Source organism: Typopeltis vanoorti, chromosome 18, assembly GCF_054136105.1.
Source record: "Typopeltis vanoorti isolate ZY-2024b chromosome 18, IOZ_Tvanoo_1.0, whole genome shotgun sequence".
In the NCBI taxonomy this organism is placed as follows: Eukaryota; Metazoa; Arthropoda; class Arachnida; order Uropygi; family Thelyphonidae; genus Typopeltis; species Typopeltis vanoorti.
Window position 1 is genome coordinate 65,453,190 of NC_143566.1, and position 16,479 is coordinate 65,469,668.

General features: G+C 36.6%; 1 protein-coding gene across 2 annotated transcripts in view; it reads left to right on the forward strand.

Annotated features, from left to right (window-relative positions):
• su(r) (dihydropyrimidine dehydrogenase su(r)) overlaps positions 1 to 16,479 on the forward strand; it is a 413,031-nt gene that overhangs the window by 236,470 nt on the left and 160,082 nt on the right. For both annotated transcript variants that reach the window (XM_090408491.1, XM_090408493.1), the window contains 2 exons: positions 2,441 to 2,610; positions 14,680 to 14,890. In XM_090408491.1, the coding sequence (XP_090264617.1) occupies positions 2,441 to 2,610; positions 14,680 to 14,890 (381 nt within the window). The remainder of the gene's footprint in view (positions 1 to 2,440; positions 2,611 to 14,679; positions 14,891 to 16,479) is intronic.

Sequence of the window (16,479 nt, forward strand, 5' to 3'; positions counted from 1 at the left end):
AGGAAGTAGAAAGAGAGAGAGAGCTGAGGTTTAGAAGGCACATTGCTAAAGTAGCCAGGGTAGCTCACAGGATTACTTGGTTATACTAACAAATAGAGATAAGGGAGTTATAATTCCTCTTTATAATGCTTTGATACATCCACATCTGAATTACTGTGCTCAGGTGGTCTCCTGGATTTCTTGGGGACAAGGAAGTGGTGGAGAGGATTCAGAGATGAGCAACCAGTATGATGAGTAGTTTGTGGAATGGCCCTATGAATATAGATTGAGGGTGTGTGGATTGTAGAAGTTTGTTGATAGATCCACATCTGAATTACTGTGCTCAGCTGTGGTCTTCTGGATTTCTTGGGGATGAAGAAGTGGTGGAGAGGATTCAGAGATGAGCAACCAGTATGATGAGTGGTTTGTGGAATGTTCCCTATGAGGATAGATTGAGCGTGTGTGTGGAATGTAGAAGTTTGTTGATAAGCAAAAAAGAGGGGATATGATAGAAACATTGAAGTCACTTAAAGGGTTTTATAGGATTGATGCAGGGGGAGTGTTTCAGCACTTGGATAAAGGATGCAGAACAAGAGGTCATCCCTTGAAGTTGAGTAAGGCATAGTTAGTAGGGGAGGACTAGATTTTTCACTTGGAATGTTGTGAATGAATGGAATGGGTTGCCAGTGTCATTTGTGAGCACTTTGCTAATGGATTTAAGGAGAGGTAAGATAGATTGTGTTGATAATTCAGATCTCCTGCAATGAGTTTTGGACTCCATGGAAATGCCTGTACAATAATAATAATCTTGATCCCCCTCCATGATGCCTTCTTTTTCCAGATTGCCTCTTTCTCTTTGTTCATCCATTTCACACCTGCCTTATTTAACCTTCTGGATACAGTTAAACATTGCTTCTGCAAGATGATTCTTGAATAGCACACAAGCAGCATTGATCCTTGCCGCCCAACTTCTCATTCCATGATACAGTTGCAAGCTGTCTCCTGAACTTTTCATAATCTAACGTAACCTAGCCTTGTAGTTCCATATATATCCTTTCCTCACAGAAGTCCTCCTATAGCTGCAACCACCAGGTAATCACTTAATGGTTGCTGTCACCAATCATGGTGAAATTTAATGCCTCATTTATAATAACATCCTCTGATGAGATGATCAAATTCAAAACCCTTGGTTCTCACATACTATCTAAGGCAGCTGTCTCTCAAGAACTTAAGAAATTCATTTTATTTACCTCTGGATGCTATCTTATCATTACAATTTATGTTATGCACTTAAAATCTCTCTTAATGATTACCCTTTTCCAATTTGTTTATACATTTTGTTGTCATTGCCCTTCACATTACCAGGTTTATAGGGACATCCACCTAAGTATTTCATTCTATTCTCCTCTGCCTCACACTGTATTGCCTCAAAACCACTGCCACTATTTTCCCCTTGCATGGGCATAATTCTTTTTCTGTCATCAACAGCACTCCACATCTCTTTTTGTCCTTTCTGCACAAAAATTATAATACCCTTCCATTTCTATTCCTGTCAAGATATCATCCTCATCCAACTATGTCTGACTTATTCCAGCAATTTTTGGATGAACAAACTCAGTCATGAAGTAATTTCATTCCCCTCATTTCTGGTACTTCTAGTACCAGAAATGAGGTACTAGAACTAGCAAACTCTTTCATATTTTCTCACACACCACACTTCTCACTTTCTAGATCGTTTGCATGAAGTCTCAATACAGAACTCCCTCTTTACCCTCTTGCTTTTGTTTTTAAATACTCTTCTACTTTTTTCTTTCCTCTTAAATCACTTTTCTTTCACTTCTCTGTTATACCACCAATCATTTCTCCAACCATACTATCTCACATTTTTTCCTATAAAAGACTCCACATAAGCATGTTCTCTCTCTCTCTCTCTCACACATTCATTTCATCATTCTCCTAATCTTCGACTGTTCTTTCATGCTGTCACTCATAACTTGTTCAATTTGATTCATGTTCACCATTTTACTTTCAACAACAACTTTGCCAATGTTCTCACTCACATTTCCCACCTATTATTCACCTCTCTGCTTTCATACCTCTTACTCTCCTCACATGTCTTGCTTTCAAAATACTTCGTACACATACACTCACCAGTCTTACCTTAATCCACAAATCTTTCACCCTTGACAACAAATACATCACACACACACACACACACACACACACACACTGCAGCAATCAAAATCCCTGTAAATTCATCTATCCTTGTTGGCCATGTTATATTTCTGTGTTTCAAAATTGGGACATGAGTTGTATTTTGTTTTTTCAGATTTTTTTAAATTATTATTTTGAAAACTGTTTATGCTTTCAGATAGATTGTTAATATTGCATTATTCAGTAAATTAAGGCAACATTTCATACTCTAATTGGAGAACATATTTCTTTGTTCATTTCATTTAAGGGATGTGCAAGTGTAAGTCTTCATTACCTGTACTGAAAGGTAATGTCATTGTTTTGGGTGCTGGAGATACTGCATATGACTGTGCTACTTCTGCCCTCCGCTGTGGAGCTACTCGGGTGTATGTTGTCTTTAGAAGAGGTTTTACTAATATCAGAGCTGTTCCAGAAGAGGTATGTCTAATTCATTTCATGTCTTTTTCTTTTACTTTGAAAATTAATAAGTTGGGAGAAGAGAAGATAAGGTATGCTGCACTGGCTTGGTAAAACAATGAGGAATCCACATTAAGCAATTAATAGGTATGGTATAATGAACTCTCTTTACACATAAATTATTATTATAACAGTCTTCACGGAGTCAACAGACTCATCATGGAAAGTCTCACTTAGTAAGCAACACATCTATTATAGTTAACTTTAAACACATTCTGATGTTGTACAACCTCCAGGGAATGGTCTCAATTTCTTCTTCATAACAAATATTCTAGAGTCATGATATTACTTTACTCGCTCATCTCTGGACCTCCAAAGTTTTCACATAACAAGCTGACCAAAAGTGAGCATAGTAAGTTATGTGTGGTCTGACCAATGCCTTATATAGTGGCACAACCTCCTTAATTCTGCATGTCAGCGTACGCCATATCATAACAGCAGTGCACTCTGAACTGCAGGCCACTGTCAACCATCACTCCCAGATCATGAAGTCCTATTCTCCAAAGCACAGTTAATAAATACACTATGCCATAAAGAACACCTTGCAGTTTTTGTGATGATGATCATGAGGAGACAGAAGCAGATGAAATAGTTGAGTTACTGTGTGATCACTTTGCAAGAGTATATCATCCTGGTGAGGGTACTATTTTAACATATGTGACAGACATTAATGTGGGAACAGAGGTGGATGAATTGGAGGTTCTTAGAATATTGCAGAATCTCAGTGTAAATACAGCTGTGGGATTAGATGGGATATCAGCTACAGTTTTGCGAGAATGTGCAAGGGAACTGGCGATGCCTCTTAATAGGTGCTTTAATTTAAGTTTCAGCTCTGGTAGAGTTCCAAGGGAGTGGAAAGACTGCAGAATAATTCATTTGCACAAGGGAGGTTCTAAGACTGCAGTAGCAAATTATAGATCAATCAGTATCTCAGGTGATGGTGGTAAAAGTACTAGAAAAATTGATGAAAAAGAGAATTCAAGAATGGGTAGATAAAAATATGATACTGTATGAGGGGTCAACATGCTTTGTGAAGGGTCAGTTATATCTTAGTAATTTATTAACTTTTTTATAAAACTGAGTTGGATAAAGGAAATGGCTACACGATGATTTTGCTAGATTTTGCAAAGGCATTTGACAGAATAACACATAGAAGTCTGTTATGCAAATTAGAACAAATGTGGATGGAATTACACTGGGTAAGTGGATAACAGGGTGGCTGCTGGACAGATATCAAAAAGTGGTATGGAGGGTCAAAATCGACAGTGGTGTGTCACAAGGTTCAGTGCTGGGGACCATTGCTATATAATTTGTACATAAACGATATCGGAAATAACCTGAAAGGAAATATTCAGTTGTTTGCTGATGATGCAAAATTATTATTTATATTACTCAGGCCTCCATGCAGTCAAAAGACTCATTGTGGGAGGTTCTTCCTAGGAAGGACCTCCCTTCATACCACTCGAACTCATCGACCATTCTTGCTCTCACCACTCTATCAAGCAATGCATTCCACAGTTCAACCATCCTCCATGCAAAGAAACCACTCCTCACACTCTTGCTCACAGCCTCCTTCCTCAATTTCCAGGGATTGCCCCTTATCATTGCTAATTCTCGCTGTTCTACCAAGTGAAAGAACTCCCCAGTGTCAACCCTGTAACTACCTCTCGACAGTTTAAGTCTACCACATATGTTGAACCTTACTTCTCCAGGATGAAATACCTCAATAAAGTGTTTATTGAACAACTCCACTATGTCCTCTGCATCCATCACTCTATTCCCATTTTTATCCCACAAATGTCATTCTTCCACAATCATTTCTCCTCCTACTGGCCACATAGCTAAAAAATTCCCTAGGATTATCTTTGGATCTTAGTGCCAGTCTCTTCTCATATTCCAATTTCGCCTTCCTTACCATATTAGTCACTCTCCTGGCCTGAGTCTTATATTCTTTAGGTAGAGTAATAGTTAATCAAGGTGATGTGGAGAGCTTGCTGGATGATTTAAATAGGCTGTCAGTATGGAAAAAGATAATGGGTGTCAGTTTAATGTGGAGACATGTAAAGTCATGCATTTTGGGATAAATAGATTATAAGCCATGTATCACATTAATGGCATTAATGTGAAATCCAGGAAATAATGAATAATAAATTCATCCAGGAAATAGATGAATATAGAGATTTAGGGGAGGTGGTAGACAGAAAGTTAAAATTTAGAGGATATATTGCTAAAGTAGCCCATAAGATTACTTGACTGATGAAGAACATACTAATAAGTAGAGATAAGGAAGTTGTTATTCCTCTTTATAAGGCCTTGATACACCCACATCTGGATTACTGTGCTGAAGTCTGGATATGAGCACAGTAATCCTCCTCCTCCCCCATGGATTTCTTGGGGGGGAGGAATCGGATTCAGCGGTGAGTGACAAAGATTGTGATTAGCGTGTGTTATTATTATTATTTGTCACCTCCAGGGAGTCCAAAGACTCATCGAGGGAGGGAATCTACTCTGCAACTCTGCTTCCACCACTCACAATCCACCAATTGACCGCAACTGCACCAACAGCATCTACTGCCGACCACCACTACAGGTATTTCCACAGATAATCACAAACGTCCATGCCCGTGGTGGGATTCGAACCCGCAGCCTCTTGACTGGAGAGTGGACATGCTAATCACTCGGCCAGCCAGGCTGGCAGAGCTTGCTGGATGATTTAAATAGGCTGTCAGTATAGAAAAAGATAATGGGTGTCAGTTTAATGTGGAGACATTAAAGTTATGCATTTTGGGATAAATAGATTATAAGCCATGTATCACATTAATGGCACTGTACTCCAGGAAATAGATGAAGATAGAGATTTAGGAGAGGTGGTAGACAGAAAGTTAAAGTTTAGAGGATATATTGCTAAGGCAAGATTGAGGGTGTGTGACTTGCAGAAGTTGGTTGATAGGAGAAAAAGAGGGGATATGATAGAATGATTTGAGTTGCTTCAAGGATTTTATAATATTGATGCAGGAGAAATGTTTCAGCACTTGGTAGAGGGACCAGTACAAGGGGTCATCCCTGGAAGTTGAATTAAGGTGTGGTTAGTAGGAGTGGAGTGTGCAGACTAGATTTTTTGCTTGGAGTTTTGTGAATGAGTGAAAGAAGTTGCCAGAATCAGTTGTGAATGCTTTGTCTGTTAATGGGTGTGTTCAAGGAGAAAATTCTTCGGACTCCATGAAGGTGCCCATATAATAATAATAATAATTTATTAGCATTAAAACTCTAACCTCACTCATTCATCCCATGCACTAAGTTTATTTAAATCTGTCTTGAGGATAGTTAACATCAGCATCACTCCTTATAATTCATTCCAACTTTGCATCATCAGCAAACAATTGAATATCCCCCTATCATTCAGCATGAATATCATCACCAAATAAATTAAATAACAGGAGCCTAAGAATAAAACCCTGCTACTGGTTCTGTTCCTTTTTGGCACACTGTCTGTCATACACAACAAAGAAAATCTCCTCCCTCTGCCAATGTATTATCCATCCTTGTGTTTCTCAGCTTGTACACCAACTTATCATGTGGTGGTTCTATCAAATAATAATGCCTTTTCAAAGTTTTGGAATATCACTGTTTATGCATGTGACTTATCCAACACATTTGTCACTTTATCATAAAATGTAAGTTGCTAAAGCAAGAACTATCCTTCACAAATTATTATTGTTGTTGTTGTTATTAATATTACAGGGATTTCTATAGAATCCATAGACTCATAATGGAGGAACATTAACACACTTCACTATACCGATAGTCACAAAAAATACCTATTATACTTTGCTTTGAAATCATTTGCTGATAAAGTCACAACTAAGTCTGGCAACCCATTCCACTGATTCACCTCTCTCTAAGAAAAGAAATTTAGTCCTCACACTAGGCTTGCCAGATGTCCCGTATTTTACGTTGAATTTTGCTGTCCCATATTGTACTTGCAGGGACAGCCTAATGTCCCGTATTTTAATGAAAAGATAAAATTATAAATATTATGATAAGCAATTATAATTTTCAATATTCTTTTCAAATAATCCAAATAAAAATTGATTTGTAAGCCATAAAAAGTTGACAATTCGAGGAAATTAATTTTGTTTACAATTTATGGTGGCGACATCTACCATTGGTCGCTTTTTATTTAGTATAAGCATTTTATTTATAATTCTGTACAGATACAGGGTGTTCGGGATAAATTTGACAGTTTCGTAAGGAAAAAGAAAATCTTCTTTGTATCTATTAAATTTAATGAATTGACAAAAAAACATTACAGGCAGAGTTAATTACAATACTATCAACAAGATTTACTCAAAATAACCACCATTAGCATCGATCACAGCTTCAATTCTGCTTCGGAACCTCGAACAAGCTGATGCTACAGTCTCCCTGGGAAGGGCCGCAAAAACTGTTTTAATTTTATCCATTAACTGGGCTTTTGTATTACTGGAAGTGCGATTGGTGTCTTTTTCAACTGCACCCCATACAAAATAATCCATGGGGTTAGGGTCTGGGGAGTTTGGAGGCCAAACATTTGGACTGGTGAAGTCGTAGAAATTTTCAGACAACCATTTTTGACTTTTCCCAGAGGTGTGGCAAGGGGCCGAATCCTGCTGCCATACATACGGCCTACCATTGGCTACCCTTGTTATCCAGGGCTTGACTACAGTTAGCAACTCCACGAACAAAGCCCGAATTCCAATGCCAGGGTTCTTCAACACCTGTTCCTGCAGATTTGCGAGGAATTCTGCTGTACGAACGCAATCAGATCGTCTGCTAGGGATCTTTCTTCTTGCTACATCCTCGTAGTCACCATTGCAAGTCTCTAGTTCATGCCTGATTGTTTTTACTGTATTCAGGGAGCATTGGGCAGCAGTCATAATATCCTTATTTTGATGGCGGGCACGAATCATCATGATACAAGTTATTCTCTTCCATGATTCAGGTGGGTTCCAGCTATCCATCCTTTCTGACATCTTGTATATGAATGAAGAAGGGTCCAAACTTTTAAATGAAGAGAAGTGTGTGTTAATACATGTAACTTACGGAAAAATATAATTAATTATAAATATGTCAAATTTATCCCGAACACCCTGTATATTGCATTTGCTTATTTTCAAGCAGTTCTTATTTAAACATTGTTCAGTGCGGTATTGGTACAGTATGTGGATGCTATTTCAAATAATTATTATAAAATAATATCTCGCTTTTTTGAATGTGTGATATTTGGTTAATACATAAAATATATAATTATTATTATTATTATTAAACAAGACCTCATGGAGTCTAAGACTCATCTAGGAGGTCCTTTTATCTCACACACATCTCATCATACCGGGTCTTAAACACATTCAAACTCCTTGCAGACACCACACTCTCAGGCAAGGCATTCCAATCATTCACAACTCTGCACGAAAAAAACCTGCCTCTCACTCCCCTACTCACACCCTCTTTATACAGTTTCCAGGGATGACCTCTGGTTCTAATTAAAGGTAAATTAATTTTTGTTTCTTTCATTAAGCCCTTAACAATGCCAAAATTAAAGGATGTGATAACAGTGGAAGCAATTTTACAGTGTTGGAAGTTTATTTTGCACTTGGTTAGACTATAATAAATTTAGTTTAATCCTTTATCCAAGTGTAAGCAAACAAAGTTTGCGCCTGAAAATATCTTCTGGACTGAGGTAAGGTGGTACATTCCTTGGCAACTTGTAGCAAAGGTGGACCAAGTTCTCATCACTCTTTGTCTCAGTATCTCCTATAATGCAAAGCACATCTCCTTGCGGACATGTATACTGCTATGGATTAAGGGAAGGGCCACTACCAAGACCGGTTTCGACCTTTATTGAGGTCTCGTCAGTGGGAGGCAAATCCAGAGTGGCGATACTAAGGCAGAAGCGATGGAGAGGTCATGTTTACCTATACGAGTTGCCAACTGGTGTACCACCTTATTATTAAATTACTCTGGATTTAGAGAAAGATGTTGGAAGTTTATTTTGCACTTGGTTAGACTATAATAAATTTAGTTTAATCCTTTATCCAAGTGTAAGCAAACAAAGTTTGCGCCTGAAAATATCTTCAGGACTGAGGTAAGGTGGTACATCCCTTGGCAACTCGTAGCAAATGACCTCTCCATTGCTTCTGCTTTAGTATTACCACTCTGGGTCTGCCTCCTACTGATGAGACCTCAAAACCGCCCTTCCCTTAATGCATAGCAGTATACATGTCCGAAAGGTGATGTGCTTTGCATTATAGGAGATACTGAGACAAGGAGTGATGAGAGCTTGGTCCACCTTTGCTACGAGTTGCCAAGGGATGTACCACCTTACCTCAGTCCTGAAGATATTTTCAGGTGCAAACTTTGTTTGCTTACACTTGGATAAAGGATTAAACTAAATTTATTATAATTTTACAGTGTTCACTTAACATCAATATCTCTTATGAAGATTTCTATAAACTTGTAACAGACGATCCAGTTTTGTTAGAGAATGCTAAAACTAGTACTAAGTATAAGCCCTGAACAGCATCTAATTATTATAATGTTCCTGCATTATGTCATTTAATAAAATTGTTTTAAGGGTCAGAGTTGGCTTTTTTTTATTTATTTATTTTTTTAACACCCATGTCCCGTATTTGGTTTTCCAAAATCTGACAACCCTAGCCTCACACTCACACTAGCTACACCCATCCAGGGGTCATTTCTGGTTTCCCATCCTCCCCACACTAGTCATTATAATGAAAGATTTCATTTGCATCAATCCTATAAACCCCCCCCCCCCCTTTTTTTTTTATCCTATCAACCAGTTCTGTAAACAGTCTGTCTTCACCAGAAGAATCCATATACTTATCCACTATCTTAGTCACTCACCTTTGGATCCTTTCCACTGCTCCCTCATATCCAAAAACATAGGTGACTAAAGTATTATAAAGAGGTATAATAGCCTCCTTATTTCTGCTTGTCAGTGTGATCCTCAATAACCATATAAAATGTGAGTTATTTTACCAATTTTTATAATATGCCCTCTGAACTTTAACTCACAGTCCACCCACCAGCATTACCATATCCCCAGTCTCATTAATTTTCTTCAGCCCAATTCCATAAGTATATAATATACAGCTGGTAATTTTTCCATTCCAAAATGCATAATATTACACTTTGATACTTTAAACCTATAGCCATTCTCCTTTACCCATATTGTCAATCTATTTATATCATCCTGTAAGACTTTTATATTACCTTTATTAACACTTACTCTACCCAGTTTGCATCATCAGCAAACAACTGAATATTTCCCCTCAGACCATTTTATTTATTATTAATGTACAAATTAAATGGCAGTGACATGAATACAGAACCTTGCAGCACACACTGCTGGTCACATGCCTTCTCCTGTACACTGTAAACTACTCAAATGTCTGTCCATCAGCCACCCTCCTATCCACATGACCAGCTTCATATTCATATGCATTTATTCCAGTTTATCTAAGAGAATTTTCCGCAGTATCATGTCAAATGTCTTTGCAAAGTTCAGCAATCCCCTTCTTCCAAGTCATTTGTCACTTTATTATAAAAGGTGAGTAAAGTTACCAAAGCATCACCTACATTGTCTTCACAGCTCCCTCCCCTCTCTCAAGTAGTATCCTATTCATTTCCACTCTATTCCTGAATTTTGCCCTCAACCAACTTCTCCTATAACTTGACCATCACTCCTAAGATGCTAACTGATCTATAATTTTCTACCACTGTTTTGAAGCCTCCTTTATGTAAGAGGAACTATTTTCTTCTCTTTCCACTCCCTTGGAACCTTACCAGAGCTGGGACTTAAAAAAAAAAAAAGTAAACAATCTGTTCAAAGGCAACGTCAAAGCAAGAACAAAAATGAAGCATTTAATACTAAACATTTATATTTCATAATGAGTATTTCACCACATCAGTGAAGTTAATACAACAAATGGACAATTACATGAAGCAAAAATAACAATCATCAGCAAGCGCACTCTTTTCATTGCTTTGACCAGTAATATGATATTATCAGGAATGATTTAAGCACAGACAATGTAGTATATATATATATATATATATGTGTGTGTGTAATTAATTTTTTAACTGGGGATACTGTATATTAGCTTACCAAGTAATTTTATAAGCTTGGTTATTTAACTCCTAATCCCAAGTAAGTAAACAGTTAAGTTTGCACCTGAAAACATAGTTCAAGTCTAAAGATGGTAGAACACCAGAGCAACTCATTGTAAAGGTGGGTAAAACTCTGATCACTATTCTTTGTATTTCCCATAATGTAAAGCACATCTCACTAAGAGATGTATACTGCAATAAAATTAATTACATCTATATCTCCTCCAGAGATTCTTATTAAAAATAAAAACACCTTGTAGCAACTTGTATAGGTAAAGTTGATAAGGCTCTGTATTACTAAAACCTTGGTATTTAGGGTCTAGCTACTCACTGAGGAGACCTCAAAAAAGGTTGAAAACAGTCTGGGTAGTGACCCCACTCATAATGTATTGCAGTATACATCTCTTAGTGAGATGTGCTTTACATTATGGGAAATACTAAGAATAGTGATCAGAGCTTTACCCACCTTTACAATGAGTTGCCCTGGTGTTGTACCATCTTTAGACTTGAACTATGTTTCAGGCACAAACTTAACGATTTGCTTACTTGGGATTAGGAGTTAAATAACCAAGCTTATAAAATTATTTGGTAACCCTAATAATAATAATTTTGTGAGTTCAACATATCTCATCATTGACCTGTAGAGTAAGATAGGCTGAGATTCAGCAGATAGTAGGAGAGGAAATAAAGATAGCGTGCATAGTAGTAGAGTAGATGAATGAGGCCTCAGCTGACCTGTTTTAGCTGTTGACCCCCCAGGGGTGCTTCTAAAACGGTCGTTGATTTTTCACTTTTGAAAAGGAAAAAAAAAGGAGAGACTATGCAAATGTAACAAGTGTAAATATATCTAAAGATTATGTGGAAGACAGTTCTATAGAGGAATGAGTTTGCCGAGCAAACCCAGAACAGTATAACCAGGAAAAGAAGGAAGGATCAGCTAGACTTGCATCACTTGCAGGCACAAACTTGACTTGTTTGTCTGTTTGCTTACTTGGGAAATGGAGTAAAACCAGGTTTAAAATTGCTTGGTATTTTTAACATATATATATATATATATACACACACACACACACACACACACACACACACACACACACACACACACACACACACACACACACACATGATATAATTGATTTACTCAGCTGAGAGACATTTTTGAAACAGATTAAATGACTATAAGCCAAGAGATAAAAAAAAAAAAAGGAAACACTATTTTAATTTAAATAAACTGCACAACTAGTTTCATCTTCCTAGAAGACTTCTTCAGGTCCATAACATGAGGGAACTACCAAGAAACATTGTGAGTGAAAATCTATGCTTTAAAGCGTTAACGTATCAACGTTTACCGCTGCTCTGTGTATCTCTTCATTGTTGGGTGCACACATACATTCGAGGTCATCTTGTGAATGCCAAAGTTAGATAGCAGTGCAATGACAGACTGAGAGATTATAGCTGAGGTTAGTGTTGAGATGTACTGGATGGAGGACGATTTCTTTAGATTCTACAATTCTTTTGAGTTCATCATAGCATTAAAAGATATTTTCCGAATGTCCCATATGACTGGATGAATGATGGAATTTTCATCGTTAACATCAGCACAATTCAGGACATGGTTTGACAGAGCACTTGCCATATGTGATGTCTCTTTTATGTTTCTCTATATGTAATTTGATGGATTTTTCGGTCTGGCCAAAATAAGGCATGTTGCAGTTGCGCCAAATACGGTAAATGGCAGGATATTTCAGGTTGTTATGTTTTTGCTTGGGCGCAAGGAACGGAGTTTAAGTAGGGGAGTGAAAAAAGTTTGGTTGTTATATTTTTTTTAGAACTTTGGCTAATTTTGGTGAAATGGAACTGATATATGGTAGGGATATGTAGCCTTTTTCACTACTTCTATCTTCAATATGGCAAGAAGGTGAATTGAATAGTAGCTTATTAACTGTCTCTGTTTTGAATAACTATTTTGCTGAAAGATTGTAAGAATAAACTAAAGTTCTTTATTAATATCTTCTTGTACAGAGAGGAGAGAGCAAGCATATTTGCCTAGTGTAGAAATAATGCCAAGTTTTTGAGGCAGATAGTGATGGGACTGTACGTGGAGATATCCATTGGTGTGAGTGGGTTTCCTGTAAATAGAGATTTTTAATTTCTCAGATACACTAGTGAGTTTGACATCTAGGAATGGAAGAGAACCGTCAATCTCTAATTCTTCAGTAAACTGGATTTTTGGGTGTTGACTGTTAAGATGGTCTAGGAAATTCTTCAAAGACTCACTTCCATGACTCCAGATTAGGAAGATGTCAGGGGCGAATTTTCCATGCTTGCTGTGTAGGCTCATTACTTGAGAAAGAAGTAATATTTATTTGTTAATAAATGCATGCATTTATAGCATTCCATTTAGGCTTTTATTTTTGTAGACAGACATCTTAAGCTTGTGTGACAATAATTGAGCATTGCTTTGTGTATCAAAGGCCAATGCTTGCTCGTCTAGTCAAAGCTACCTTGGCTTGCTCAGTTGTCAGAGCTTCCAGGTCCTCACTAGAGCACTGTGATTTCATGCACATATAACCATTTCTGCTCCCTTCATGTCATCTTAAACACAGGCCATACGCAGTCAAAGTAGCTCTAGCCAGTGAGCTTCAGCCAGCCTTTATAAGTGTGCGTGTTGCTTGGGAAAATTAAGTTACAACCAACTTTTTATGACGATGTTATTGACCAGTTCATAAAGAAGAACTGTAGGGTAGAATTTGTATTCAAGTAGCTAAATTGAAAAGCTAATTTAGCTAAATTGCTAAATTAGCTACTTGAATTTGTATTCAAGTAGCTAATTTGAAAATAAATTTACAAATGATGTAAATTTATTTTACATCATTTGTAAAATAAATGTTGTATTTGTATGATTAAATGTACATAAATTTCTAAATATATAGTTTTAAATGGACAGTAATTCATTATTCCGCTAATCAGACTTCAGTCACACCTCTCACTCCCTGAATTATAACAAGAGCAAGCGTGAATTTCAAGACCAGCATTCGCCCCTGGAAGATGTCATCTGTATATCTCCTCCACAATCTAGGTTTCAATGGGAATGAAGAGATAGCTTTTTTCTTCAAAAGATTCTAAATATAAATTCACCAGTATGGGGTATAAAGGAATGCCCATGGCTAAACCAAACTTCTAAATAGTGTGAATAATCTGTTTAAAATGGAAATAACCAAAATTAACACAATGGGTTAATAAAGACATCACTTTTTGTTCTTTAAAACGTGTTTATAAGTTGAATGTTCATAAGCTGAATTAATTTAATTCATAAAGATATATTTTTAACTTCATCAATTTATTAGTGAACTTTGGGCATTGTAAACTGTTCATAAGTGTGGGGTTCTGTGTTTATTAAATGAATTGGTGCCAGTTTATCAGCCCATATAGTATTTGCAAGTATGAATTGTTCATATCATGAAAGTTCATAAGTAGAGATTTGCATGTAACTATCTTTAAGTAATTTTCTTAGCAAATTGCCATTTTATTAAGGGACTTGGTCATTGCACTGAATTTTTGGTGAGACAGTGCTGATAAATATTTTCATTGTTGAATTTGTACAATTCTGTATTTAAAGTTCTAATATGAATTATTCATTCATCAGATTTTTGCCCCATTTATTTAATTAAATTTGAACATTTAGCTAACGTTTAGCAATTAATTGATTGATTGTATATCAGATTTTTTTAATTGACTATATATTGTACTTTCATAAATTTGCTATAATTAATAATAACAGCATTAGCAATATTTCTTTTGTTGCTCCTCTGGGTCTAGCGATTAAAGTTTGAGTTATTTGAAGCATCTTTTGTTTTGCAGGTGGAAGTTGCACGTGAAGAAGGATGCGAGTTTATGCCATTTTTATCTCCACACAGTGTGATTGTAGAAAATGATCACATTGTTGCCATGGAGTTTTATCGCAATGAACAGAATACTGATGGTCAATGGGAGGAATGCACTGATCAGCCAGTTCGACTCAAAGCAAATTTTGTAATATCTGCCTTTGGATCAAGATTTTTTGATGAAGAAGGTAAGTATTTTTTATGCAACATTTTCTATATATATATATATATATATATATAAGTGTATACTGTCAAAAGTAAGAGTATATATGGGAATAAACTAACTCTCTGATTGACTTTACTAGTGTGCAGTTAAATTTTTATTCTTGATAAAGGCAAGAATAAAAATATGCACCAACAATATGGTGGTACTTTGCAAGAAGTTTTATGCAAGAATGTTGCCAGTTTAGGTAAGTTTTATTGACTAATTAGCTATGGATTTTGATTTGTTTGTGTATGAGAATTTCAGTAGAAGTTGTGAACTTTCAGAGTTTGTAGTGTATGTGTGTGTGTGGGGGGGGGGGGGGGCTTATTTGTTTCCATTTTTTTTTATAAAATCTTTAAACTTAGATCGAGGTATACGAGGATGGGCATTGAAATCAAAAAGTGGAAGCTTTGTCTATGCATGTGTTAAATTTTGAAATGTAGTATACTTCATTTGTGAAATATGAGGTGTACTACATGTATTTGTTGTATTATGTGCATAAGTTATGGATTTAAGTTATGCATAAGTTGTGATTATCTGTGAAAATTCTAGTGGCAGTAGATGGCGTTGGTGTTAGATGATGAAGATTGGTGGAGTAGTGAGACGAAAAGGTGTAGAGTAGGTGCCCTCCCTCGATGAGTCTTTGGACTCCCTGGAGGTGTGATGAAATAATAATAATAATAATAATATTTTTAAGGTAGATTTAAGGAGAGTGTATGTGCAGAGAGCCTTCAATGTAGAGTTAATGGGTGGTGATGTTTTAGTGAAGGTGAGAGTAGCAAGAATGCAACAAGAAGAACAAATGATTGCCTGAAAGTGAAGAGAGATACTTCAAAAGATCAGCCAAGTTAATGATAAGAAAGTTATGAAAGAGCAGTGAGTGAATGATAAGAAAATTATGAAAAAAAAAGTGGGTGAGTGATCTAGTGAACAAAGCAATCAATGGTTGGAATGACATAAGGGTAGCAAAAGTCAAGAATATATACAAATGTGGTAAATGATATAGCACAGAGTAGGAAGACAGAGGAAGATGTGAAAGACAGTGGAAGGATAGAAGAATGAAGAAAAAATGGCAAAGATGCTAGTATAAAAAATTTAGTTTAATCCTTTATCCAAGTGTGTGTAAACAAAGTTTGCACCTGTAAGTATCTTCAGGACTGGGATAAAGCGGTACAACACTGGGCAACTCCTTGCAAAGGTGGAGCAAGCTACCAACACTCCTATCTCAGTATCTCCTATAATGCAAAACACATTATACATATCCGCAAGGAGATGTGTTTTGCATTATAGGAGATACTGAGATAGGAATGTTGGTAGCTTGCTCCACCTTTGCAAGGAGTTGCCCGGTGTTGTACCACTTCACCCCAGTCCTGAAGATACGTTCAGGCGCAAACTTTGTTTGCACACACTTGGATAAAGGATTACACTAAATTTATTATAATCTGACCAAGTGAAAAATAAAATTTCAAAATGCTAGTATAAAAGATATAAACATGAGTAGGAGGATATTATAAAAGAACTACTAAACCTGAGGAACAAAATGAAACGTGCAGAGTGAGATAAGATAATTAC